The sequence below is a fragment of the Cetorhinus maximus genome, chromosome 19, assembly GCF_964194155.1.
Source record: "Cetorhinus maximus chromosome 19, sCetMax3.hap1.1, whole genome shotgun sequence".
In the NCBI taxonomy this organism is placed as follows: Eukaryota; Metazoa; Chordata; class Chondrichthyes; order Lamniformes; family Cetorhinidae; genus Cetorhinus; species Cetorhinus maximus.
In genome coordinates this window covers 90,076,330-90,101,775 of record NC_135897.1, presented here as the reverse complement: position 1 = coordinate 90,101,775, position 25,446 = coordinate 90,076,330, and the positions used below count along the sequence as shown (strand labels likewise).

The 25,446-nt window shown below is 43.1% G+C and overlaps 1 protein-coding gene across 1 annotated transcript; it reads left to right on the top strand.

Moving 5' to 3' along the window:
• Positions 1 to 67: 67 nt before the first annotated feature.
• mmp23bb (matrix metallopeptidase 23bb) lies at positions 68 to 24,719 on the top strand. Its single transcript, XM_078564350.1, has 8 exons — positions 68 to 922; positions 8,183 to 8,325; positions 10,460 to 10,596; positions 13,248 to 13,415; positions 15,507 to 15,671; positions 16,654 to 16,764; positions 19,665 to 19,794; positions 22,752 to 24,719. The coding sequence occupies exons 1-8, from the start codon at positions 773 to 775 to the stop codon at positions 22,963 to 22,965; spliced, it is 1,218 nt and encodes a 405-aa protein (XP_078420476.1). The 5' UTR covers positions 68 to 772; the 3' UTR covers positions 22,966 to 24,719.
• The last annotated feature ends 727 nt before the right edge of the window (positions 24,720 to 25,446 follow it).

Genomic DNA, 25,446 nt, shown 5'->3' with positions numbered 1-25,446 from the left:
TGCCTCGTGTTTCAGATTGTCATAAATGAAATAATAAACTCCTGGGTTAATTGAAATGTATGGATTTCCCTAAATCAGTTCAAACGAGTATTCCCATACACATTCACCCTATCAGTTACATTTAAACAGCTCTTCCATTTTGAAAGCTCCATGACCTTGGCTATTAAAGGGACTTGAATACAATTAGGAGGAAGTTATGGTTATAGTGTTATGCACCACCTGCCCAATACAGCTTGAACCTGTGACCTTCTGACTCAAAGGCAAAAGTGATGCCCACTTAGCCATGACTGAGTTACTTAAATAGTAAATGCATTTGCAGAGTTAACACTAGTAACAATCGCAGAATCCAAAACAATAAAAGTAAAACTTGACTTATTCAGTCACGGTAAAGCCCTTGTAATACAAATCACAGACAGTCACTGCTGTGCACTTTCACCACAAGGAGCAACAATTACCATATAAAATAAGAAGACAGAAGTGCTGTGCTGGCAGGAGTCTTCCCTTGGCGTCCTCTCCAGTTTCTTACAGCTGGTTTCAATCTGGGGAGGTGAGACTGAGAGGGAGACTGCCTTAGAGGGCTACCATCCACTCCTGACATTTTTGTAAATGTTACCCCTTTGTAACAAGGCTCAGAACAGAAATGTGCAAGAACTTGTTCCTAATTCACTGCTAATAGAGACCCAACTGAGCACAGTCTCAGCAACTTGTGTAACATTTCTCTTTATGTTTACTTAAGGTCACTTTCCAGCTGCTCAGTGAGTAAAAAAAAAAAATGTACAGGAAATCTTTAGGAACGAGTTATTGGTGCAAAGGGTCTGATTATGAAATATTTTCTTGGAGTTTCCCTTTGTTCCTGTTGCTCTGGATGTCCTCGCCGTTCCTCAGTCCCGCTGAAGCTTTTCCAACGTGGAAGATTGAGCTGGTAAGAACGAATTTTACAAACATTTGCAAAAGAGATCCTTTGTTCACCCAGAAAAATAAACTATCAATCAATTCTGAGATAGAGAAATGTTAACGTTTTATTGAGAAAGCTGCCACGTCAAGATGAAAGAATTAACCAAAATATTTTTCAGAAGTCTTAAAACTTGTTTGATATATTTCTTCCTTCATATGAAAAATTGTTTTTATGGAATAATAAAGATCTCGCCTGGCCATGAAAGCCGGTCGAGTATTCTGCCCCTATTCCTCCCAACTGCAACTTCAACTCGTGCTCGTTTAAGATACAAAATGGGGAAATTTTACTGAGGTGGTTCGATTCTGGCTCTGATAGTGACCAGAATAAATCTCTCCCTTCTGAAGTTTATGTCATTTCTCTCAATGGTTTCCACCAACCTTCCATCAATAGCATTGGCAACCCTTCAGGGCTGTGCTCAAATTCCTAGGAATTAAATATTAATCTCCTGAACACTGCTGTCAGCAAAGGGCAGGAGAAAAATTGTCAGGGCATTAAAAACTGTGTTCATTTTCAGTTATCTTTGAACACTTTTGTTTATTTTTTACAAAAATATTGGAGATTGAAAGAACGACTTGCATTTGTGTAACGCTTTTCACAAGCTCTAGACATCTCAAAGCTCTTTACAGCTGATGAAGCACTCCTGAAGTCATCACTGTTGTAATGTAGGAAATGCAGCAGCTAATTTGCATACAGCAAACTCCTGCAAACAGCAATGAGATAATGACCAGATAATCTGATTATGTGATGTTGACTGGGGAATAATTATTGGCCCAGAGCACTGGGGATGACTCCCCGGTTATCCTTCAAAATAATACAATGGGCCCTTTTACCTCCATTTGAGCAGGCAGATGGGGCCTCAGTTTAACATCACATCCAAAAGACAGTGCAGCACTCCCTCAGTACTGCACTGGGGCGTCAGCCTGGATTTTTGTGCTTACTCCTTGGAGTGGGACTTAAAGCTTAAACCATGTGACTCAGAGATTGGGGAAATATGGCTGTTTGACTATCAAGAATCATTCAATTGGGTAATGAAATGTCTGGACATTTTCTAATTAACAGGGTAGGTGAGTTGCTGTGAGCACGGGCATATTGGGTGACCAGTGCTGGGAGTATGGGGATGGGGTGGTTGGACGCAGGAGATTGTGTGATGAAACCACCAAGAATCCAGAGTTAGTAACCCCACCACCACCAAGAACATCGTGGCAAGGCCTTAGTTAAATCCCTGCAGCATTTCCACCCAAACTTTTAATGAAGGGCTCTATATGCACAGGGAGGGCCCGTACAGTTGGCTTGTAATTTAATATCCTGAAAACCAATCTTTAAACTTCAGTGGATGCAGGAAGCTGATGTTGATAGACCAGTTGTTTGTGCCAGAGAGGTACATCATGGTGCATAACAGCTGATCTGCTATCGCCTATTTTTGTGTCCCTGCCATTTCATCCATCTAAGTCCTGGAAACCTTAAGTTATCAACAGAAAAGCTGGAAAACTATCGAGGGGAAGGGGGAGTCCATCATACGAGAACCATTTCACATTGAGACCCTTCGTCGGAGATTGGGAACTTGGATATCAGTGCCACATCAAAGGTTATTGCAGAAAATAAAAGCTCATGAAGCAGGGGGTAACATGTTGGCATGGATAGAAGATTGGCTAACAGGAAGCAGAGAGTTGGCATGAATGGGTCTTTTCTGGTTGACAGGATGTGACGAGGGGTGTGCCACAGGGATCAGTGCTGAGACCTCAACATTTTACTATTTATATAAATGACTTGGATGAAGGGACCAAAGGAATGGTTGCTAAATTTGCTGATGGCACAAAGATAGGTAGGAAAGTAAATTGTGAAGAGGACGTAAGGAGGCTACAAAGTGATATAGGCAGGTTAAGTGAGTGGGCAAAGGTCTGGCAGATGGAGTGTAATGTGGGCAAATGTGAAATCGTTCATTTTGGCAGGAAGAATAAAAAAGAAGCTTATTATCTAAATGGCGAGAGATTGCAGAGCTCTGAGATTCAGAGGGATCTGGGAATCCTGGTGCTTGAATCACAAAAGGTTAGTATGCAGGTACAGCAGGTAATTAGGAAAACTAATAGAATGTTATCATTTATTGTGAGGGAGATTGATTACAAAAGTAGGGAGGTTATGTTTCAGTTATACAGGGCACTGGTGAGATCACATCTGGAGTATTATGTACATTATTGGTCTCCATATTTAAAGAAAGATGTAAATGTGTTAGAAGCTGTTCCGAGAAGGTTTACTAGGCTAATACCAGGAATGGTTGCGTTATCTTATGAGGAAAGGCTGCACAGGTTAGGCTTGTATCCACTGGAATTTAGAAGAGTAAGAAGTGACTTAACTGAAACCTTTAAGATCCTGAGGGGTCTTGACAGGTGGATGTGGAGAGGATGTTTCCTCTTGTGGGAGAATCTAGAACTAGGGGTCACTGTTTAAAAATAAGGGGTCACTCATTTAAGACAGAGACGAGGAGTATTTTTTTCTCTGAAGGTTGTGAGTCTTTGGAACTCTCTTCCTCAAAAGGTGGTGGAAGCAGAGTCTTTGAATATTTTTAAGGCAGAGCTAGATAGATTCTTGATTAACAAGGGGATTAAAGGTTATAAGGGGTAGGTAGGAATGTTGGGTTGATCAGCCATGATCTTATTGAATGGCGAAGTAGGCTTGAGGGGCCGAGTGGCCAACACCAGCTCCTAATTCGTATATTCATATGTATGTTTGTACGTATATCAGCAATTGTGAGGCATTCCTTTGTACAGCATTTTTTTTAAGCTGAAGAAAGACATTTTGTTAAAGCTTTTCATCTTGCACTCATCAGGGCAATCGCAGGAACACCAACGTCAGGGGAAGCAACAACCCTATACTGTATGAGAAGAGATTGCTGATTGGTTGGCATGTGGATTCTGATTGGAAGAAGCATTGCCATGGAGAATGCACCAATTAATGCTGACTGACAGTTACCTGCCAAGCATTGTTTGAAATTTAAACCAGGCAGCTTGACTTTGATTGCCCTGATGAAAGCAATGCCATGACTTGACAGTACCACTACGCCACTGCCTCCCTTTTGAAATGGGTTATTGGTCTGTCATGAGAAGTCTTGAAGATTTGGTTGCTAATGTTGCCCATACTAGATGAATAGGTGCAGCCTGTTCCTATGTAACCCGGTTACCTGACTAACCCACTTTCCTGGCCGGTTTCCCATCTTTTTTTTCCACCTTTCCCATCTACGGGCTGGTCAGATGGACAGAGCAGTGGCAAATGGAATTTAATCCAGAAAAGTGTGAGGTGATGCATTTTGGGAGGACTAACAAGACAAGGGAGTACACGATGAATGGTAGGACCCTAGGAAATACAAAGGATCAGAGGGACCTTGGCGTCCATGTCCATAGATCCTTGAAGATAGCGGGACATGTAGATAAGGTGGTTAAGAAGACATGTGGGATACTTGCCTTTCTTAGTCGGGACATTGAATACAAGAGCAGGGAGGTTATGTTGGAGCTGTACCAGGTGTTAGTTAGGTCACAGCTGGAGTACTGTGTGCAGTTCAGGTCGCCACACTATAGGAAGGATGTGATTGCACCAGAGAGGGTGCAGAGGAGATTCACCAGGATGTTGCCTGGGCTGGAGTGTTTCAGCTATGAAGAGAGACTAGATAGGCTGGGGTTGTTTTCTTTTGAACAGAGAAGGCTGAAGGGGACCTGATTGAGATGTACAAAATTATGAGGGGCATAGATAGGGTAGAGAGGAAGAAACTTTTCCCCTTAGTGGAGGGGTCAATAACCAGTGGGCATAGATTTAAAGTGAGGGGCAGGAGATTTAGAGAGGATTTGGGGAAATATGTTTTCACCTAGAGGTGGGGGGTTACGTGGAACTCACTGCCTGAAAGGGCGGTAGAAGCAGGAACCCTCAGAACATTTAGATGAACACTTGAAATGCCATAACATACAGGGCTACGGGCCAAGTGCTGGAAAATGGGATTAGATAGGGGCTTGGTGACTGGCGCAGACACGATGGGACGAAGGGCCTCTTTCCGTGCTGTAAAACTCTATGACTCCATGAATCGAATTGGCTGAAGACTGGCATCTGTGATGCTGGGAACCTCTGGAGGAGGCCGAGATGAATCATCCACTCGGCACTTCTGGCTGAAGATTATTGCGAATGCTTCAGCCTTATCTTTTACACTGATGTGCTGGGCATCCCCATCATTGAGGATGGGGATATCTGTGAAGCCTTCTCCTCCAGTGAGTTATTTAATTGTCCACCACCATTCACGACTGGATGTGGCTGGACTGCAGAGCTTAGATCTGATCCTTTGGTTGTGGAATCGCTTAGCCCTGTTTATCACTTGCTGCTTATGCTGTTTGGCACGCAAGTAGTCCTGTGTTGTAGTTTCACCAGGTTGACACCTCATTTCAGGGTATGCCTGGTGCTGCTCCTGGCATGGCCTCCTGCACTCTACATTGAACCAGGGTTGATCCCCTGGCTTGGTAGCAATGGTAGAGTGGAGGATATGCCAGGCCATGAGTTTACAGATTGTGGTTGAGTACAATTTTGCTGCTATGGCCCACAGCGCCTCATGGATGCCCAGTTTTGAGTTGCTAGATCTGTTTGAAATCTATCCCATTTAGCACGGTGGTAGTGCCACACAACACGATGGAGGGTTTCCTCAATGTGAAGGCAGAACTTAGTCTTCACAAGGACTGTGCGATGGTCACTCCGTGTGGAGACTTCATGTGGTCCAGAGTCAACTTTGAGGACTCCCAGGCAAATTGTCTCCTGACTGTATAGCACTGTGCCACCATCTCTGCTGGGTCTGTCCCGCTGGTGGGACAGGACATACCTAAAATGGTGATGGTGGCGTCTGGGACATTATCTGTGAGGTATGATTCCGTGAGGATGACTATGTCAGGCTGTTGCTTGACTAGTCTGTGAGACAGCTCTCCCAATTTTGGCACAAACCCCCAGTTGTTAGTAAAGAGGACTTTGCAGGGTCAACAGGACTGGGTTTGCTGTTGTTGTTTCTGGTGCCTAGGTCAATGCCAGGTGGTCAGTCCGGTTTTATTCCTTTTAGGCTTTTTAGCCATTTGATGCAACTGAGTGGCTTGCTAGGCCATTTCAGAGGGCATTTAAGAGTCAACCACATTGCTTTGGGTCTAGAGTCACATGTAGGCCAGACCAGGTAAGGACAGCAGATTTCCTTCCATAAAGGACATTAGTGAACCAGATGGGCTTTTGCCTGACAATCAGCAATGGTTTCATAGTCATCATTAGACTTCTAATTCTACATTTTTATTGAATTCAAATTCCACCCAGGACATTACCCTGTGCCTCTGGATTACTAGTCTGGTGACAATACCACTACGCCACTGCCTTCCCGTTTGAAATGGCTTACTGGTCTGTCATGAGAAGGCTTGAAGATTTGGTTGCTAATGTTGCCCATACTAGATGAATAGGTGCAGCCTGTTCCTATGTAACCTGGTTACCTGACTAACCCACTTTCCTGGCCGGTTTCCCAAAGTTTTCTCCAAAACTTTGTGATCATCCAAAACTCTGCTCCCACTGCCGTAACCCACATCAAGTCCCATTCATTCATCACCCTTTTGTTCCCTGACCCACATAAGGACACTAACTCAAACTGCACGTGCATGTTAAATTGCTGGAACGGTGGGGAGGAATCAAAATAGGAGTAACCCCCTGGAAAAGGGTCAACATCAGGTTTGGTGATCCCAACCAGTAGGTGTTGGAATGTAAGGACAATGCCTGGGGCTTGTTTAGTTAATCCACAGCACCAGGGTTGCAGTTATTCAACCTCATCTCCTAAACGACGGTGTTCTGTGCAAAGAAGAGTGGAACCAGTGAAGATGACCTTGCGCTTGAAGGGGGTAAGTTCAAAGTCAATCCGGAATGTACTGCTTGAGTGTATGATAGAATCAGATTCCTCAGTCACTCGGATGGATGGCTGATGGAGTATAATCTAGGGAAATGTAAGGTTGTCCACTTTGGTGGGAAGAATGGAAAAGCAGAATATTATTTAAATGAAGAGAGACTACAGAATGGTGCGGTACAGAAGGACTTGGGTGTCCTCACACATGAATCACAAAAAGTTAGCATGCAGCTACAGCAAGTAATTCAGAAAGTGATTGGAACGTTGGACTTCATTGCACGGGGTTGGAGTAGAAATGTAAGGAAGTCATGTTACAACTGTATAGGGTGTTGGTGAGACTGCGCCTGGAGCACTGTGTACATTTCTGGTCCCCTTATTTAAGAAACAATATGCTTGTGTTGGAGGCCGTTCAGAGAAGTTTCACAAGCTTGATTCCTGTGACAAAGTGGTTGCCTCATGTGGAACGTCTGAGGTGATTGGCATTTCGAAGAACAAGAGATGACCTTATTGAAACAATAAGTTCTGAGGGGGCTTGACAGGGGAGAGGATGTTTCCCTTTGTGGAGGAATCTAGAACAATGGGCACAGTTTCAAAATAAGGGGTCTCCCATTTAAGACAGAGATAAGGTGGAATTTCTTCCCTTGGTGGTTCATCTTTGGGGTTGTCTACTCCAGCAAGCAGTGGAGGTTGGTTATAGAATATATTCATCGCTGATTTAGACAGAATTTGATAGACAAGGAAGTGAAGGATTATGGGGGGCAGGCAGGAAAGTGGAGTTGAGGCCACATTCAGATCAGCCATGATCTTACTGAGGGTGGAGCAGGCTCGATGGGCTGAATGGCCTACTCCTGCTCTTATCTAAAAGGATTTGGATAAATACTTGGAGGTGAGAAATTTTCTGGGCTATTGGGAAGAACAGGGGAGTAGATCTAATTATCCAGCTCTATCAATGAGACAGCATAGGCATGATGGACTGAATACTGCTGTAAGAATTTTTACTCCAGAGAGTGGTTAGAATGTGAAGCTTGCTACAATGTGCAGCAGCTGAGGTGAATAGCATAGATGCATTTAAGGAAAGCTAGATAAACATATGAGGGAGAAAGGAATAGAAGGTTATGCTGATGGAGTGAGATGAAGTAGGATGGGAGGAGACTTGCGTGGAACATAAACACCACAGTGAGCCTATTGGCAGAATGACCAGTTTCTGTGCTGTAAATTCTATAATTTTATGATTCAAATATTTCCATTTTTTCTCCTGTGTTCTGTCAGATTGACACATTTCTTTCTTCACCACCTTTAATGGTTATTGAACTGAATCCTTTCGATTGTGTTTCTAGGAAGAAGGCAGAAGTGCATTAAGAAAATCATACCAGATTCCTACTTCACCAGAGGAGCTGCCCAGCACATTCCTGTCACGCCAGAAGCGTTACGCCATTAACCCCTTGCTGCACAAATGGGACCACTTCAACATCACCTATAAGTGAGTGAACACAAAACAGTAGCTAGACCTTACCAAAGATACAGATAAATTTATTCCTGGGTCAGTTCAGCAAATTGGCATCTGAACGCTTTAGGAAAGATCAAATATTAAGCAGATGAACAATAATGGTGCACCAATACTGTCCTTCCACAATTGTGTTCATTAATATCCTCAAATTGCTCTCACCAGTACAGCACTCATCAATACTGCACTGAATCCCAGCGTTACACATTGACAGACTTGTCCCCACTAATACTGTATCCCAGCATTACACAGTGACACACATGTTCCCACCAGAATTGTACCCCAGTGTTATACAGTGACAGACCTGTACATGCCAGTAATGTACCCCAATGTTGTAGAGTAACAAACTTTTTAAATTCTTTCACATGATGTGGGCGTCGCTGGCTAGGCCAGCATTTATTGCCCATCCCTAATTGCCCTTGAGAAGGTGGTGGTGAGCTGCCTTCTTGAACCACTGCAGTCCCTGTGGTGTAGGTACACCCACAGTCCTGTTAGGAAGTGAGTTCCAGGATTTTTACCCGGCGACAGTGAAGGAACGGCGATATATTTCCAAGTCAAGATGGTGAGTGGCTTGGCAGGGAACTTCCAGGTAGTGATGTTCCCATATATCTGCTGCCCTTGTCCTCCTTGGTGTTAGAGGTCAGTGGTTTGGAAGGTGCCGTCTAAGAAGCCTTGGTGAGTTGTCGCAGTGCATCTTGTAGATGATACACACTGCTGCTACTGTGCATTGGTGTTGGAAGGACTGAATGTTGAAGATGGTGGATGGGGTGCCAATCAAGTGGGCTGATTTGTCCTGGCTGGTGTTAAGCTCCTTGAATGTTGTTGGAGCTGCACTCATCTAGGCAAGGGGAGAGTATTCCATCACACCCCTGAGTTGTAGATGGTGGACAAGCTTTGCAAAGTCAGAAGGTGAATTACTCTCTGCAGAATTCCAAGTCTCTGACCTACTGTGACCTGACCAGCCACAGTATTTATATGGCTAGTCCCAGTCCAGTTTCTGGTCAATGGCAACCCCCAGGATGTTGATAGTGGGGGATTCAGCGATGGTAATGCCATTGCATGTCAACCTGTCCCCACCCAGTACTGCACTCAGTGTTATACAGTGTCAAACTTATACTCATCAGTACTGTACCCCAGCTTCACTTGCTGTCTGAACCTACTAGAATTGTGGAGCTTAATCTCTGTTTTAATGGACGCATGGAAAATCCCAGGCAACGAACCCCTGATTTTCCAGTTGTGCACAGACATCCGATTTTCCTGTTCTACATTTCAGGTGAGCAATACTCTCGATTGAGAGTTTGGGCTGGCAACTCTGATTGAATGTATTCCTGGAAGTTTCATCTCTTCGTCTCCTGCCCCTGGCCAATCAAACAGTTTCTTTTTCCCATCTCCAATATTTTTGTAGTTAATAAGCAAAAATGTTCAAAGAAAATGGGAAAGAAAACACATAATGGGCTGGATTAACACTCCCCTGCCGATGGGTTTGAAGGTGATTGGTGGGGAAGAGGCTCATTAAATCCACCAGGCAGGCTGCCCACTTCCTACCACCCACCCTTTCCCCCACCACAAATAGACCAGCGGCCAACCTGCCTGCCAGTGGGCCAATTGAGGCCCTTAAGTAGGCAGTTGATGCCCAGTTAAAGGCCTCATCCTGCCATTGCTGGGATTTAACCGGTGGTGGGAGACCATCCGATCAGCCTGGCCGCTTTCCCTGCATTGGCCTTGGGAGGGTCACATCCTTAATGGGCACCCTGGACCAATCAGAGGGTCCCCCCATGGTTTTACAGTCCCCTGCCCCCCCCATTGAATGTCCTTCCTCCATGCCTCTCAGACCCCAGTCCCTCATCTCCCTCACGGGAGCCTTCCAGCTTGGCACCTGATGAGACCACCAAACACCGACCCAAATCTATCCAGTGCCAAATGCCTCTGTCCCAAAGTGCTGGAGTGCTGCTGGCCTCTGATTGGCCAGCAGCTCTTTGAGGCAGGACTTGCTATCCCCGAAGGATGGAAATTCCTGTTCCAGAAAGATAAGCAGTGTGAGGCCATGGTAAACCAATGGATTACAGAGAAAATGCCTTCTACAACCTGAAACTCTTGCATTTCTCCACAGGATTGTGCAGTTTCCAAGCACTCTGAATAAAGATGACACCAGGAAGGCCATTGCAATAGCCTTTGTAATGTGGAGTGATGTGTCACCTCTGACCTTCACAGAGGTCCCACCACAGAAGGATGCAGATATCAAAATTGGTGGGCACTGACTTCTATGAAAATTCCTTCCATTTCTTTTTATCCAAAGCTGTTTCTCTTTATGTGTTGACATTGCAACGTAACATAACCCCTCAATCAGCATCACAACAAACAGATTATCCGGTTATTATCACATTGCTGTCTGTGGGAGTTCGCTGAGCGCACGTTAGCTGTGGCGTTTCTTACATTGCAATAGTGACTTCACTTCGAAAGTGCTTCATTGGCTGTAAAGCACTTTAAGATATCCAGTGGTCGTGAACAGCTCTATAGAAATGAAAGTCTTTATTTCTTTTAGCTCCTCAGGATTATAAACCAGTGTTTGTAATGTGTTCTCATTTCCAGCATTAGCGGTGCAGTGGTTCTGGTGCTGAAACTAACACTTTTGAAGCTCTGGATGAAAGATCCAGAAGAACGTAGGTTCAAGTCCCACCCCTAGCAGTATGATTTTCAATTCGAACTAAAGAGCTGTTGGATTGTTGTAAGAACCCAACTGGTTCATAAGTTCCCTTTAGGGAACAGAGCCTGCCGTCTTTACCCAGTCTGACATCTATGTGACTCCTGCATTGGCTCAAGAAGAAATCCCGTTCATCTTCTCCTGGCAGCGAGGGATGGGCAATAATTGCTGATCTTCCCAACAATGCCCAGGAACGGAGAACAAATAATAATAAAAATATCCTGCCCAGATGGCCAAATTACCCTCAAGAGATTGAATCAAATTCTTATATTATCCTAATATGGATATCGAGTTAAGCTGAATGTACCATACAGAAGCAGGCTAGTTGGCCCAATTGGTCAACGCCAACGTTAATGCTCCACACAAACTTTCTCCTACATTTTGGGATATTGGGTTAAATGTGCTGCTTCTGTTCTTTAGGGAGAATGCTTCAGGAAATGATGCATTTGCAGCTCACCATTTTCAGTTTTTTCCCCTACCCTGAAATTAATGCCTCAATTGTGAAGCAGGATACAACAACCATTACATTTCCTGTGAGAATGGATCCAATGTTAACAAGTTTCAGTCAGGTTACAGATTAAGAAGAATGTTTTTTTCCCCCCTCAAAGTAGTGGGAATGAACCTACTCCCACCTCTGGAAAAAGACCTTGCTTAACTCCTTTTCAGAAAAGCTGGAGAAACATCTGTTAATAACCAGATAGCAAGTTAGGGAAGTAGCAGTAAGCAGAGTTTGTAGAAGGCCCATGAATCCTTGTCCGATAAAGTATTGGAAGGTACCATAACACAGGTGGAATATGAAGCATCCGGTGACACAGCATGATTCCAGCCTTGACAGCTTCAGTTAGTGTTTGTTCAGAATTCATATCTCAGATCAGGAACTTTTCTATTTCTATTTTTTTTAATCCCCCAATTTTTCTCCCCTTCTCTTCTCTCCTGTTGGCTTGACTCCTTTGGTTCCATCTTGTGCCAGTCACCTCATTGGTACCCTGGCCCCACTGCCTATGACACTTCTCCCACAATGAGGGTGACTGTTCGGTGGATGCTTGAGCAGGTGGGACAACATTTTCATCAGGGTGATTGACTATATGGGGCATCACAACCAAACCCGACGCTCTGCTTACCCGATGTCCACACACGAACACTTCCAGCAAGATGGGAGCAGGGTGCGATGATTAATGATTAGCAGCGGGAGATTAATTGCAAGACTTCAACTCAATTCAGCCCAACTAAGCAAATGCACTCATTTAAAACCTACAGGTTCCATATCATCAAAGCATCCCATTGTTTCATGGATAATCTCACCTCCAAATAGCTGTTGAGGTTGGAGGGTCTATTGAAAATTTCAATACTGAAATTAATAAAGCTTCATTAGGGAAGGGTATTCATCATAGTATTATAGAAGGGGGCTATTCAGCCCCCAGTGCCTGTGCCGGCTCTTTAAAAGAGCAGTCGTGTTTAGCCCTAATTCTCCACTTTTTGTCTGTAACCTTTTAACTTCCTCATCCTCAAGGATTTGTCCAACTCCCTTTTAAAATTATTTATGATATTATTCGTTGCAGAATTATCTAAGCAACTAGATAGAATTGACATCAGCCGCAATCCAACTGAATTGCGGTACAGGTTTGAGGGACTGAATGGCCTTCTCCTGTTCCTAAATCCCCAGAACCCTAGTTGAAAGTCCATTCCATGTTCTGATTGTCCTTTAGAGAAGAACTTCCAGATGTTCATCCCAAAGTGTACTATTTTATTGTCCTACTGTCTTTCCTCATAATTCAATCTTTTGATCCCAGGGATCAGCCTCATGATGCTTCTCTGCCATCCCCAGGGTCTGAACATCTTCACTGTGTCACACCCAAACCCTTCCCCTTTTCCACCCTTGCTAAGGGCCAATTTCTTGAGCCAATCCTACATGGCTGCAGGGTTTGGTGGGAAGTAGCAGATGGGGGAGGAAGTCCTTAATCATGATTGTCCCACCAATATTGAGATGTGGGGCAGGCGTGATGGACCAACTAGTCTCCAACCTGTCAAATTCCGTATGATTGTATGTCAAAATGTTTCTCAAAGTACTCATCACACACCAGGTGTCCTCAGCAAATGTTACAACATGAGAGGACATAGTCTCCTCCAAATCATTCATGGAAAGCATGACCTTCAGGGTGATTGTGCATTATTAAAGCTGACTTTAAATGCATTTCAGGATTTTACACGTTCAATCACACCGACTGCTGGTTCGCCCCACTTCACCCCTGCTTTGATGGACTCAATGGCGAGCTGGGTCACGCTTTCCTACCACCACTTGGTGAGATTCACTTCGACAATCATGAGTTCTGGATTCTGGGGAAGTCTCGATTCAGCTGGAAGCAAGGTATTGATGTGAGCTGAAAGACTGGTGTTGAAAGTGGGGAGCACATTTAGCTCTGAGGCAAAAGGTTATGGGTATTAATCCTGTTGGAGGAACTGAACACACAATCCAGGTTGAAACTCTCAGTGCAGTGCTGAAGGAGTGCTGTCAGAGGTGCTGTCTTTCAGATGATGCATAAACCGCTATCAGGGTGACCAACTCTGGGGGAAAAAATAAGGAACACGTTGGAATGGGGGCTGTATGAGGAGGGGGTAGAGGTGATGCTGCCATGGCTGTGGGAACAGGGGGAGAGTGTTGCTGCCGTGACTGTGGGGGTAGGGTTGGGGAAGGGGCTGGTTGCTGCTGAGACAGTGGGAGCTTGCCACTGAGAGGTGTGTGTAATCTGTGTGCATTATACCAAAAGATCAAAAATAGGGGACAAAGGCTGTCCCAGACCAAACAATACAGGACACAGGACGACCACCTCAAATATGGACAGACCTGTATAATCAGGGACAGTTGTTCCCGACTGTGACCTCCATCTACCCCCTCAGGTGGATGTAACAGATCTCAAGGCACTAATTCAAAAGGGAGTTCTCCCTGGTGTCCTGGTCAAAAGCTATCCCTCAGCCAACTTCACCAAAAAACAGATTATTGTGAAGCTCTTGGGTAGAAACAGTAAGATTCCGCCACATTCAGTAGGAAAAAGAACTGTTGCACGTGCTGTTAAAGCATGGATTCTTTTCACTCCCTCTGCTGGTACATGTGTGTATGGTAGTCTCAAGTGGACAAAAAGCACAATGCAATTTTCAATAGAGTACAATTATCTGGTCATCGTCACAGCGTAGCCTGTGGCAGCTTGTGCGCGAATTCGCTGCAGTGGCTTTTACATTACAGGAGTGACTACACTTCAAAAATACTTCATTGCTGTAAAGCACTTTGAGACATCCTTGAGCTTGTGCAAGGGGAGAATTGCAAGTTCTTTCTTTTGTCAAGGCGCTAAGTAACTACAACCTTTTGTAACAGAAAGAAATAATGAGAATGATGAGTAAAGCTGTTCTGTTTTGCCCGGCATGTTTACTTTGTTCCATTTTCAATTGCTGCTTTCTGGCAGCGGTGATGCAGTCAAGTGACCAAGCTCGAAGGAGATGGCCCCTGAGGAGATACAGCTCCAGATGGAACAAGAAGCATCAGGAAGATTAGGAAGCATGAGGAAATAATCAATGAGATATTGAAAGCTGTGGGTAAATTTACCAAATTCAGAGCAGATGGGGGTTAGCCAGTCTTTTCTAGTATTTGAAATAGACGTTTAATAGGGTTGTACAACAGGAAAAGTTAGAACAATTTTCACTATATTGACTTCATATCGAGGGAATGACATTAAAACTAGAGCTAGGCTGTTCTGGAAGCACTTCATCACACAAAGGGTAATGGAAATCAGGAACTGTTGAGGTTGGGGGTTAATTGAAGATCTCAAGACTGGGATTGATGTATCTTTGTTGGGAAATGCTATTAAAGGATATGAAACCAAGGCCCTGCTCTTCTGAAAGTGATGGGCCAGAATTTTAAAATGAATAAGAAAATTGTTTCACCACAAGGAAATGCAACTTTGGCATTGGGTGATAAACGGTCCTCTCCTGGATCGAACCATCTTACCCCTTAGTGAACTTGGATTCCATTGGGCAAGCCGGAGGGAATTTTCAGGGTAGCTCAGCAACATCCCAAGATAACCTTTCTTGCTTGCACAAAATGTACAGAGGCAGGCTGACCCTCCTCAATCAGAAATCGGGCCTCAATTTAAAACCCCAAATGAGAAACAGCACATGAAAGTGCGGCAGTCTCTCAGTAATTCACTGGGAGTACCAACCTTGATCATGTGCTCATGTCTCTGGAGTGGGACTTGAACCCTCAACCTTCAGATTCAGAGGAGAGAGTGGTATCACTGAGCAATGGCTGACACTAACAGGTGGGTTTGTGAGATTGATCTATCGTGAAGTGATCAACCTATTGGACCTAAAAGGATTCTCCTGCTCTTAAAGGATCTTCACTGTTTATCAGTTAATCCTGGCCCTCTGTCCTGCTCTGTTGAATAGTTTTACTCTGTTCTGTTGACAGGTGTTTGGCTAAATGACCTGGTGCAAGTTGCAGCTCATGAGATTGGACATGCACTGGGGCTTATGCACTCCCGCAATGAGAGTGCGTTGATGCATCCCAATGCAACTTTTACCGGGCAGCGAAGGATCACACAGGATGACATCTGGGGAATCCAGCGACTATATGGTATGATTACTACTGATTATAATCTGGTGTTCACTACCTGCTTCAATCAGAACTTTCAAAGGGGAATTGGATAAATATTTGAAAAGGAGAAATTTGCAAAGGCTCTAGGGGAACGAGCAAAGGGGGAGAAGGAACTAATTGGATAGTTCTTTCAAAGAGTCAGCACAGACATGATGGGCCAAGTGACCTCCTTCTGTTCTGTAAGATCCTGTCTTCATGGGCCACATAATGAGACTCTACATGAATCAAGAAAGGAGAAGCTTCATTTCTGACCTTAAAAAGTGTGAGAGAATAATATTGTAATTTCACAACATCTGGAACCATGTACTATTTTATTGCCGCAGTTATCACTCACCTGCTCAGTACGGTATGCTGAGAATTACAGATGTGCCCCTTCCCATGTGGTGAGTAAGACAAATAGTGCCTTCATTTATAGCTGTTTGCTCTGTATATGGTGTTGCTGATGATACAAATATGTCAGGGTAATAAGTGTTACTCAAATATTGGTATTTATTTCCAATGTTTTCACAGAATTAATGGCAGCAAAGGAAGCCATTCGGCCCTTCATGCTTGACCTGGCTCTCTGAAAGCTATCCAATTAGTCCCTTTCCTCACACCATTTTAATTTGTTTCTCTTCTAATTGTTTTAAAAAAGAGGACTTGAAAAGATAATGACCATGTGTCCTGCTTCCATCACTGTTTTCTCCTGAAGGTGTGACTTCTTCCTGTGCCAGGGTTGCACAACCAAGGACATTGCCCAAGTCACTATTCCCCATTTAGGTGCACACCACAGAGGGATTCACATTCTCGCCAACACTCGTAAACCCTTCCCCATCCTCTGTGCACACCCACTTTGGGTCGGGGGTGGTGGGCTGCGAGATAATGATTCGTGGAGGTAACCCGGGGTGATTTTCCACTCTCTGTCCTGGTATATTCATTGCAATATGCCATCCTCCAATAATGCCCTCCCCTTCCCCTACAGGCTGCATTGATAAGAAGAGGCTGTGCGATCCCTGGGCACGAGTTGGATTCTGCAAGAAGCGTCGCTCATTCATGAAAAAGCATTGTCCTAAAGTGTGTGACCTGTGTTTTGGTGAGTTTCAATCCTGCCTGTGCTCTGCAATGATAATGACACTTCCATTTTAAAAATTAATTTATGGGATGTGGGCTTCGCTGGCTGGGCCAGCATTTATTACCCATCCCTAGTTGCCCTTGAGAAGCTGGTGGTGAGCTGCCTTCTTGAACCGCTGCAGTCCATGTGGTGTAGGCACACCCACAGTGCTGTTAGGGAGGGAGTTTCAGGATTTTGACCCAGTGACAGTGAAGGAACGGCCGATATATTTCCAAGTCAGGATGGTGAGTGGCTTGGAGGGGAACTTGCAGATGGTGATATTCCCATGTGTCTGCTGACTTTTTCCTAGAGGCCTTGGGTTTGGAAGGTGCAGTTGAAAGACTCCTGGTGAGTATTTGTAGTGCATCTTGTAGATGATACACACTGTTGCCACTGTGCATCAGTGGGGGAGGGTGTTGAAGGTGGTGGATGGGTACCAATCAAGTTGGCTACTTTGTCCTAGATGGTGTCGAGCTTCTTGAGTGTTGTTGGAGCTGCACTCATCCAGATAACTGGAGAGTAATCCATCACATTCTTGACTTGTGCCTTGTAGATGGTGGACAGGGTTTGGGGAGTCAGGAGGTGAGTTACTCATCACAGAATTCCTGACCTCTGACCTGCGCTTGCAGCCACAATATTTATATGTTTGGTCCAGTTCAGTTTCTGGCCTGGCTATTAGAGCAACCATCATAGAGACAGAGTTCCTTGTTTTGCATAGCTATGGTGCTCGTGCCACTATGGATGGCATTCAGGTCCCTGCCATTGCTGGAAGAGGGATGGGAGAAATGGCAGAGACCAAATACCTATGTGGACTGTGGGAGACCCAAGCCTAGCAGCAATTTGAGTCCGGCCTTTGATGGTACCTTCATTTTGTCAGGTGCTTTTCACTTTGGAAGAGGAGGATGCCATTCAGCCCATTAACCCTCTGCTTTCATTCAGTTAGATCATGGCTGACTGATATCTTGACTCCGTGTACCCAATGTAATTATTAATAATCTTTCCTAACAAAAATTTATCAATCTCAGTTTTTGAAATTTTAAACTTTTGAAAAGAAAGTCTCAGCAGCACTTTGGGAGAGTTCCCACTTCCCACTACCCTTTGAGTGAAGAAGTGTTTTCTGACATCACCCCTGAATGGTCTCGCTCTACCTTTAAGTTTCTAGAAGCTTGTGCTGGACTCCTCCTACCAGAGGAAATAGTTTATCCCCATTTACCCTATCAAAATCCTTTCATCATGTCAAACATCTCAATTCGATCAGCCTTTAACCTAATATACTCAAGAGAATACAATCCTAGTCTATGCAACCTGTCTTCTTAATTTAATACTTTTAGCCCCCATATCATTTTGGTGAATCTATGCTGTACTCACTCCAAGACCAATATATTCTTCTGGAGTTACAGTGCCCAGACAGAATAACAAGCCTAACCGGACCTTTCCAGAACTTCCACTCATTTTTATTCCCGCCCCCTTCAGATAAATGTCAAGAGTCATTTGGTAGTACAGAACTTGAGCATTACTGAAAAAAGTGACATGTTGAAGCTTTTCACTTTGCACTTATCAGGACACTTCACAAGAATACCAATATAAGGGGAAAATAACAATTTATATTGTATGTGAAGAGAGTGCTGATTGGTTGGCAAGTGGATTCTGATTGGTAGAGACGTTGCCATGGAGAATGCACCAGTTATGGTGGCTGACAGTTAACTGCCAAGCATTGTTTGAAATTTAAACCAGGCAGCTTGACCCTGATTGGTCAATTCATTGCCCTGTGGAATGAGTCAGTGAATGGCTGTCATTTATTTTGTTTAGCTGAAACAGGCGCAATATGTGTACATGTTCTTTCTGTCTGCAAATAAATATAAATTGTATATAATAAATTGTATAAATTATATATTTATACAAATTTCCCCTTATACTGATATTCTTGCGAAGTGTCCTGATGAGTGTAAGACAATAAGCTTTGACATGATTCGTTCTTTAGCAATAAATGTCAACATTTAATTAATCTTTTCAATTATTTTTGTCCACTAGCTTTTGGTCACTTCTGTACTTGACTCCTAAATCTCTCTGCTCCTCCACAGCTCCTGGGTTCTGTCAATTAGAAAAATACTCAGATCTATCTTTCTTATGTCCAAACTACTGTCTGGAATTGCCAACTTTAAGTCCATTTTTCCTGAAGCTTTCACCACATGATCTTCCATCTCTGACTGTTCCACCAACAAATTGCACCTGCCATGGGTTTCCCAACACCTCCGATCTCACATTGCACCCATGTCAATAGGAATGGTTCTCCATTACCTGATTGGATGACTCCTGTCAGTCAAACAACATTTGCCCCCAGTCTCCAATATTTGCAAAACTAATAAACAATCAAAGAAAATTTAAAAAATGAAAACATGAAAAAAAACATTTTCTTTTAATGTCTCCTATGACTTTTCTCGTGAGTGTTGCAACACTGCCCTGGAGGTTAATCTTCAATTACTGGACATTCCAGGACAATCCTGGAGGTTTAATAATCCCACCAATGCAGCTGGAGGACAACTCAACTTCTCTGTCCCAACCCACCTAACCCCCACTACAACCTCTTTGACATCGAGATCAGCAGGAGTCAAACGGCCAAAGTATATTGAAAAAGAGAAAATGAAAGGCTTTCATTTTAATCTAAAACAAATATGTTTCATGAAAATAACAACTAAAGGAGAATCATGGTCATCTGCCAATTCACAAAATTCTTTTTCTGGCTTGGGGATACTTAATTCTCCATAACAATGACAGTTCCATTTTCAAATAAGATGGAAAATAGAACAATGAAAAGTTAACTTAAGTTGCTGACAAAGTATGCAGCTTTGACTCGGTAACAAACTTTCCTCATTTGCTTTCAGAACCACCAGATGCAGCAATTACAACCACTGCTCTACCTCAGAATATCAAGATGAAATACGTATCCAAAGGTCGTATAGTGACCTTCCGATGTGGAAAGACTCTCTCACATACAACTCCTCTTAATGTCAGGTGAGCTTCATTGAATCATTGTCACGTAATCGCCTAGCTATATTCATGTACCATTATTCAAAGAATAGCAGGGAATTCACCTAGTGTCCTGGTGAGCAGTCCTCTCTTAAACAGTGATAGTACAACAATGTGGGTTTAAATAGCAGCTCTAATGTAATCTAGTGCAGTACTGCGTTACCTACTTGGGCGTGATGTTACGCACAGTCTCTGGCAATAAAATTGTGGTTCATGTGTGGTAGTCTCTCACCTCTGAGTTAGAAGGTTGTGAGTTTGAATCCCACACCAGAGACTTGAGCACATATCTGTTGGATCCAGTGCCCTGGTTTGTTGGGGCTAAAGGATCTGGGTTACACGCTTGTTTCAGGGTGACCGAGTTGGTACCAAGACAGAGAAGATCAGTAGATCGTTCTTAGCTACACTTGTGTGCATACAACTCAAAACTCTGTCTTTACTCTTCAGACTCTAACTCAAGACTACTGGCTACAAAGGTAGCCCACACTACTCTGCTATTAGGTAACAAGGCCATGTGATCTTACATTACAACATTTGTCTCAAAGGCATATTAGACATCAGATTACTACAATGTCATAGATTGACGTTGTAGTGCAGTGCTGAGGGAATGCTGCACTGTTGGAGCTTTTGATCTTTTGGATCAGACGTTAAACCAAGGCCACATCAGCACCCTCAGAAGGACATGACAGATCCAACTATACTGTTTTGAAGAAGAGCAGGTGCCCTGTGCAATGTTTATCCTTCAACAAACAAGCTAAAATGGATGATCTGGTCATTATCAGATGGCCATTTGTGGGATCTTGCTGTGTTCAAATTGGCTGCTGTGTTTCCTATCTCACAACTGTGACTGCAAAGTACTTCATTGGCTGTAAAATGCTTTGGAATGTCCTGAGGTTATGAAAGGTGGTAAATAAATATAAGTCTTTCTAATAATTATTTCCAAAACACAACTTCAGTGAAGCTGCAAAGTAGGCAGTAACAGATTGGTTCCACATGTGTATCACAGATCATTCAGGAAGTCCATTTGCTGTGGCAGCATGCACCTATACATGTAGGTTGTAGCCTGGAGCTATGGATAGTGATGGTGGAGGCTTCAACTTTCTTTCCATCACATGGCTGCCCAGGAATCTCTCCCATGTTTACCACTCGCTGTTGGCCTGTGTTGGATGGATTTTCAGATTGATAGCAAATTGTTTGGCCTTGTTGTGAACACATCTTCCTCGGCCTTGGCCATCAAGTCCTGGGTTAGGACTCAAAGCCAAAGTTTCTGACTCAGAGGCAGGGCACTACCCACTGCACCACAAGACCTCCTCATTGGGTCTATACCTGGCATGATATTCCTTTCCATTGGAGTGTATAATGGGTGGGAAATTTGCCTCCGCCCATTTTGTGTCCCTGTCGAATTTCAATTTCAGTCCTCTGACTTGCAGTTCACGTGGATATTGAGCATCCTGTGGTATTATTCTACTTGCATTCTACCCCGTTTTAAAAACCAACAAAAGATGACCAAAAAATAATAAGGAAGGAGAAAATAAACTTTGAGGGAAACAGACAGCAACAGCTTCTTTAAATATATAAAAAGGAAGATAGCGGCCAAAGTGAACATAGGCCCCTTAGAGAATGAGGCTGGGGAAATAATAATGGGAAATCAGAAAATGGCAGAGGAGCTAACTAAATACTTTGCATCAGTCTTCACGGCAGAAGGCACTAATAACATTCCAAAAATACTAAATAATCAAGGGGCAAAATGGGGGGTAGGAAATAAATACAACAATTATCGCTAGAGAACAAATACTAGAGAAACTAATGGGGCTAAAGGCCAATAAGTCCCCTGGACCTGATGGGTTGCATCCTAGGATATTAAAGGAAGTAGCTGCAGAGATAGTGGATGTACTGGTAGTAATCTTCTGAGAATCCTTAGAGTCTGGAGAAGTCCCAGAGGATTGGAAAACTGCCAATGTAACATCCACGTTCAAAAAGGGAGGGAGACAAAAAACAGATAATTATAGGTCAGTTAGCTTAACATCTGGCATTGGGAACATGTTAGAGTCTATTATAAAGGATGTAATAGCAGAACATTTAGAAATACGTAATCTAATCAAGCAGAGTCAGCACGGCTTCATGAAGTGGAAATCACGCCTGACAAATTTATTAGAATTCTTTGAGGAGGTGACAAGCAGGGTAGATAAAGGGGAACCAGTAGATGTAATATATTCAGATTTCCAAAAGGCGTTCGATAAGGTACCACACATAAGGCTACCTAATAACATAAGAGCCCATAGCGTTGGGGGTAGTATATTAGCATGGATAGAGGATCGACTAACTAATAGAAGACAGAGAGTTGGGATAAAGGGGACATTTTCAAGATGGAAATCTGTAACAAGTGGAGTGCTGCAGGGTTCAGTGCTGGGGTACAATTATTTACAATATATATTAATGGCTTGGATGAGGGAAGTGAATGTACTATCGCCAAGTTTGGAGTTGACACAAAGATAGGTGGGAGGGCAAGTGGTGAGGATGACACAAGGAGTCTACAGAGGGATATGGACAGGTTAAGTGAGTGGGCAAAAACATGGCAGATGGAATATAATGTGGAAAAATGTGAGGTTATGCACTTTGGCAGGAAGAATAGAGGAGCTGAATATTATTTAACTGGAGAAAGACTGCAGAGAGCTGCATGATCTCATTGAATGGAAGAGCAGACTCGATGGGCCAAGTGGCTTATTTCTGCTCCTACGTCTTATGATCTTATGGCCACTTCCAAAAAAAACCAGGTAAACGGGCCAAACATTTCATTACTTTTTGTGGAATCTTGTTGTGTAAAATGGATGATGTCTTTAGTACTTGACATCACCTGCAATTCCTTTTTGTATGATAGGATGCTATGTAAATGCAAGCTCTTCCCCTCCAGCTACAACAATTAACATTTGGTTTGTTTCTTTCAGTTGGTACAAGGATGGGGAATTGTTAGCCAATTCAGTGCCTGGATACTTCGTTGTGAAAGACCAGGACCTCAGTATTGTGGCAAATGAGTATAACGAGGGTCTGTACACATGCCAAATCCAGCGGAAAATGTTGACGCTTCAAGCCAATTCTTGGTGGATCAGGGTCAAGGAAGACAATGATATTGCTGAGCCAAAAGGTGTCAACTCCCACTGAGGATGAGTGTGGCAGCATGGAATCATTCCAAGCCATTGTAAAACATGTAAATATGACCACAGAGGACAATGATCTAGCTTGACCAATTGCTTGACAATGTCAATGGCCAGTCACTTAGCCACATCACTGATTCCCCAACCGGATGGTCATGAATTTGAATCATAATGCTACCTGAAATTATGTATTTAATCAGCTCCAAATGAATTCTTTGAGGTAATTGGTGAGCATCTTGAGGAAAATGTTCCTGTTTGGGAAGGAAAAGAAACAAGTTCTGCTCATCTTGCTCCAGGAGTAGGTGGGTGTTCAAAATATTGAATCAGTGAAGATTTATCTATCTTGACTAAACTTCCCTCCTCTTGAAAGCTGAGAGAACGTTAATAAAGGAGCTAGGTAGATTCTGTCAAAAAGAAGGGAATTTGTCAGGTTAATACATTTTTTCATGTTATTACACCAGAATGAGAATTTATCTCCCTTTAATAATTAAGCAAATAATGAATTGCCAAACTCACAGGCTCCAGACAATGCAATAGTAAATTGGATGGGAGGATTACAGGATCCTGCCCAATTTTCTGCTCATTTAAACGAATGAATGGGAAATTGAGTGTGGCTCCATTATAGATGTCCACTTTTAGTTCTACATTTTATCCCAAGCACAATTAGGGTTGTCAACCACTAGGGTTGGCCTGGAGTCTTCAGGAGTTGAACATCAATCTACAGGACACTGCCGTTTGCAACCCTGGAGAAAAACCATCGGGACATTAAAAAAGATTTTTTTTTATCATTTCCTTTGAACATTTCTTTTTACCAGATATAAAAATATTGAAAATGGGAAAAAAGGCTGTTTGGCTCACAGTCAAGCATTTATCCAATTGGGTAATGAGCCTTTTTTGCTTAGGAAGACAGTAAAGACAGTGCATCGAAAGGATGGATGTGTTGGCCGACTAATGACTGGAGAGTGGGGGCAAGTCATGGGATGAAATCTCCTGAAGTAAATTTAATCACAGTTGGCAACCCTAAGCACAAGATACTGCAATAAATCTGATCCATGTTTCAGTCATGAGTTTGAAGTGGAATGAAGCTCTAATGACTGTTACAACACCTCGTTCACTCATTGGTTGTGTCAATATTTAAACTCATGGAGTCACCATGAACAATCAATGGTATGAGGCGGCTGTACTCGCTGGTGTAACTGTGCCAATTCATTAATGTTCTGTCTATAAACATTGACTTACACTGAAGCCATATAATCATTGGTATAAACACAGAAAATACTGGAAATCACCAAGAACTTTGATGAGCCCTTCGGCTCACTGATCACATTGTTCCAGAATACCAACCATGTATCTGTTCATTAAACTACAGTTTCATAGTGACTGCTGTAGAAAGAAAGGGGCAGAGATTTAACATCTCATTCAAAACACAGCACCTCAACACTGCATTGCAGTGTCAGCCTAGATTACGGATGTAGGTCTCTGAAGAAAGATTTGAGCACAAACCTTTCTGACTCGGAGGCTAACGTGCTCCCACTGAGCCGCAGCTGCAGATAATTTCTCTTAGTCAGTTGAATGAGTGATGGCCTCTAGTGAGCAGAGTCTGTAGATTTGTGACTTTTTTTCTCCTTCTCAAAGTACCTTTGCCAGCAATCGTCCATCCATTGATACTCCCTGAAGACTGCAATCTAGCAATGTTGTCCAATACTTTAGCATGTGGCTAACTGTATTTCTGATTCATAAATAAAAGTAACATACACTGCTTTGGGGCTGTGATCTGATGACTAAATATTTGCACGGTGTATACATGTGAATCCTCGTGCATTTGTTGGTAAAATGATGAGACGGAAAGCAGAGTGTACAAATGTTTTTTTGATCATTATGAGCGCTTTCCTTCTTTGGTTACTGAATAGTGATGGGTGTTTGTTAAGTAGATATATACATGGACAGGTACATTTACCTGCACTGTGTGAGCGTGTGCAAGGCTACTAAGATGACGCATGTGTCACATGTGTGAAAATAGTGTTGCTGGAGCCACACATGCAGTTAGTCAGTGATCTTTGCTCAATAACACTGATCTAACATCAACAATTAAATTACATTTAAATCAAAAGAATGCAACAGTCTTGGGCACAATTCATGTTGAATTAGTTGGCTAATTATCCACATCAACATGAGATGACAGTCTTGTCTTGGACTTGGGGTGATACAAGGTAGGAATAAAGTGTCTCCCATAAAGGAATAAGGGAAAAGTAGAGGGTGATTGAGAGTCTGGTGCAGCAAAAGCAAGGAGCTGGAGGCAGATCACTTACCCATTATATAATGCAGTGATGCATACCTTAGGGATTAAGGACATTGCTTCAGGAGACAAAGAAAGTGTTGGTGTTCCAAGTAAACCACTGAGAATTAATTAAGTGGAATATATATATATCTCTTTGTTCTTAAGATATTGCTAAGTTGCTACTTTGCCAATTTAAGATATAAGTAACAC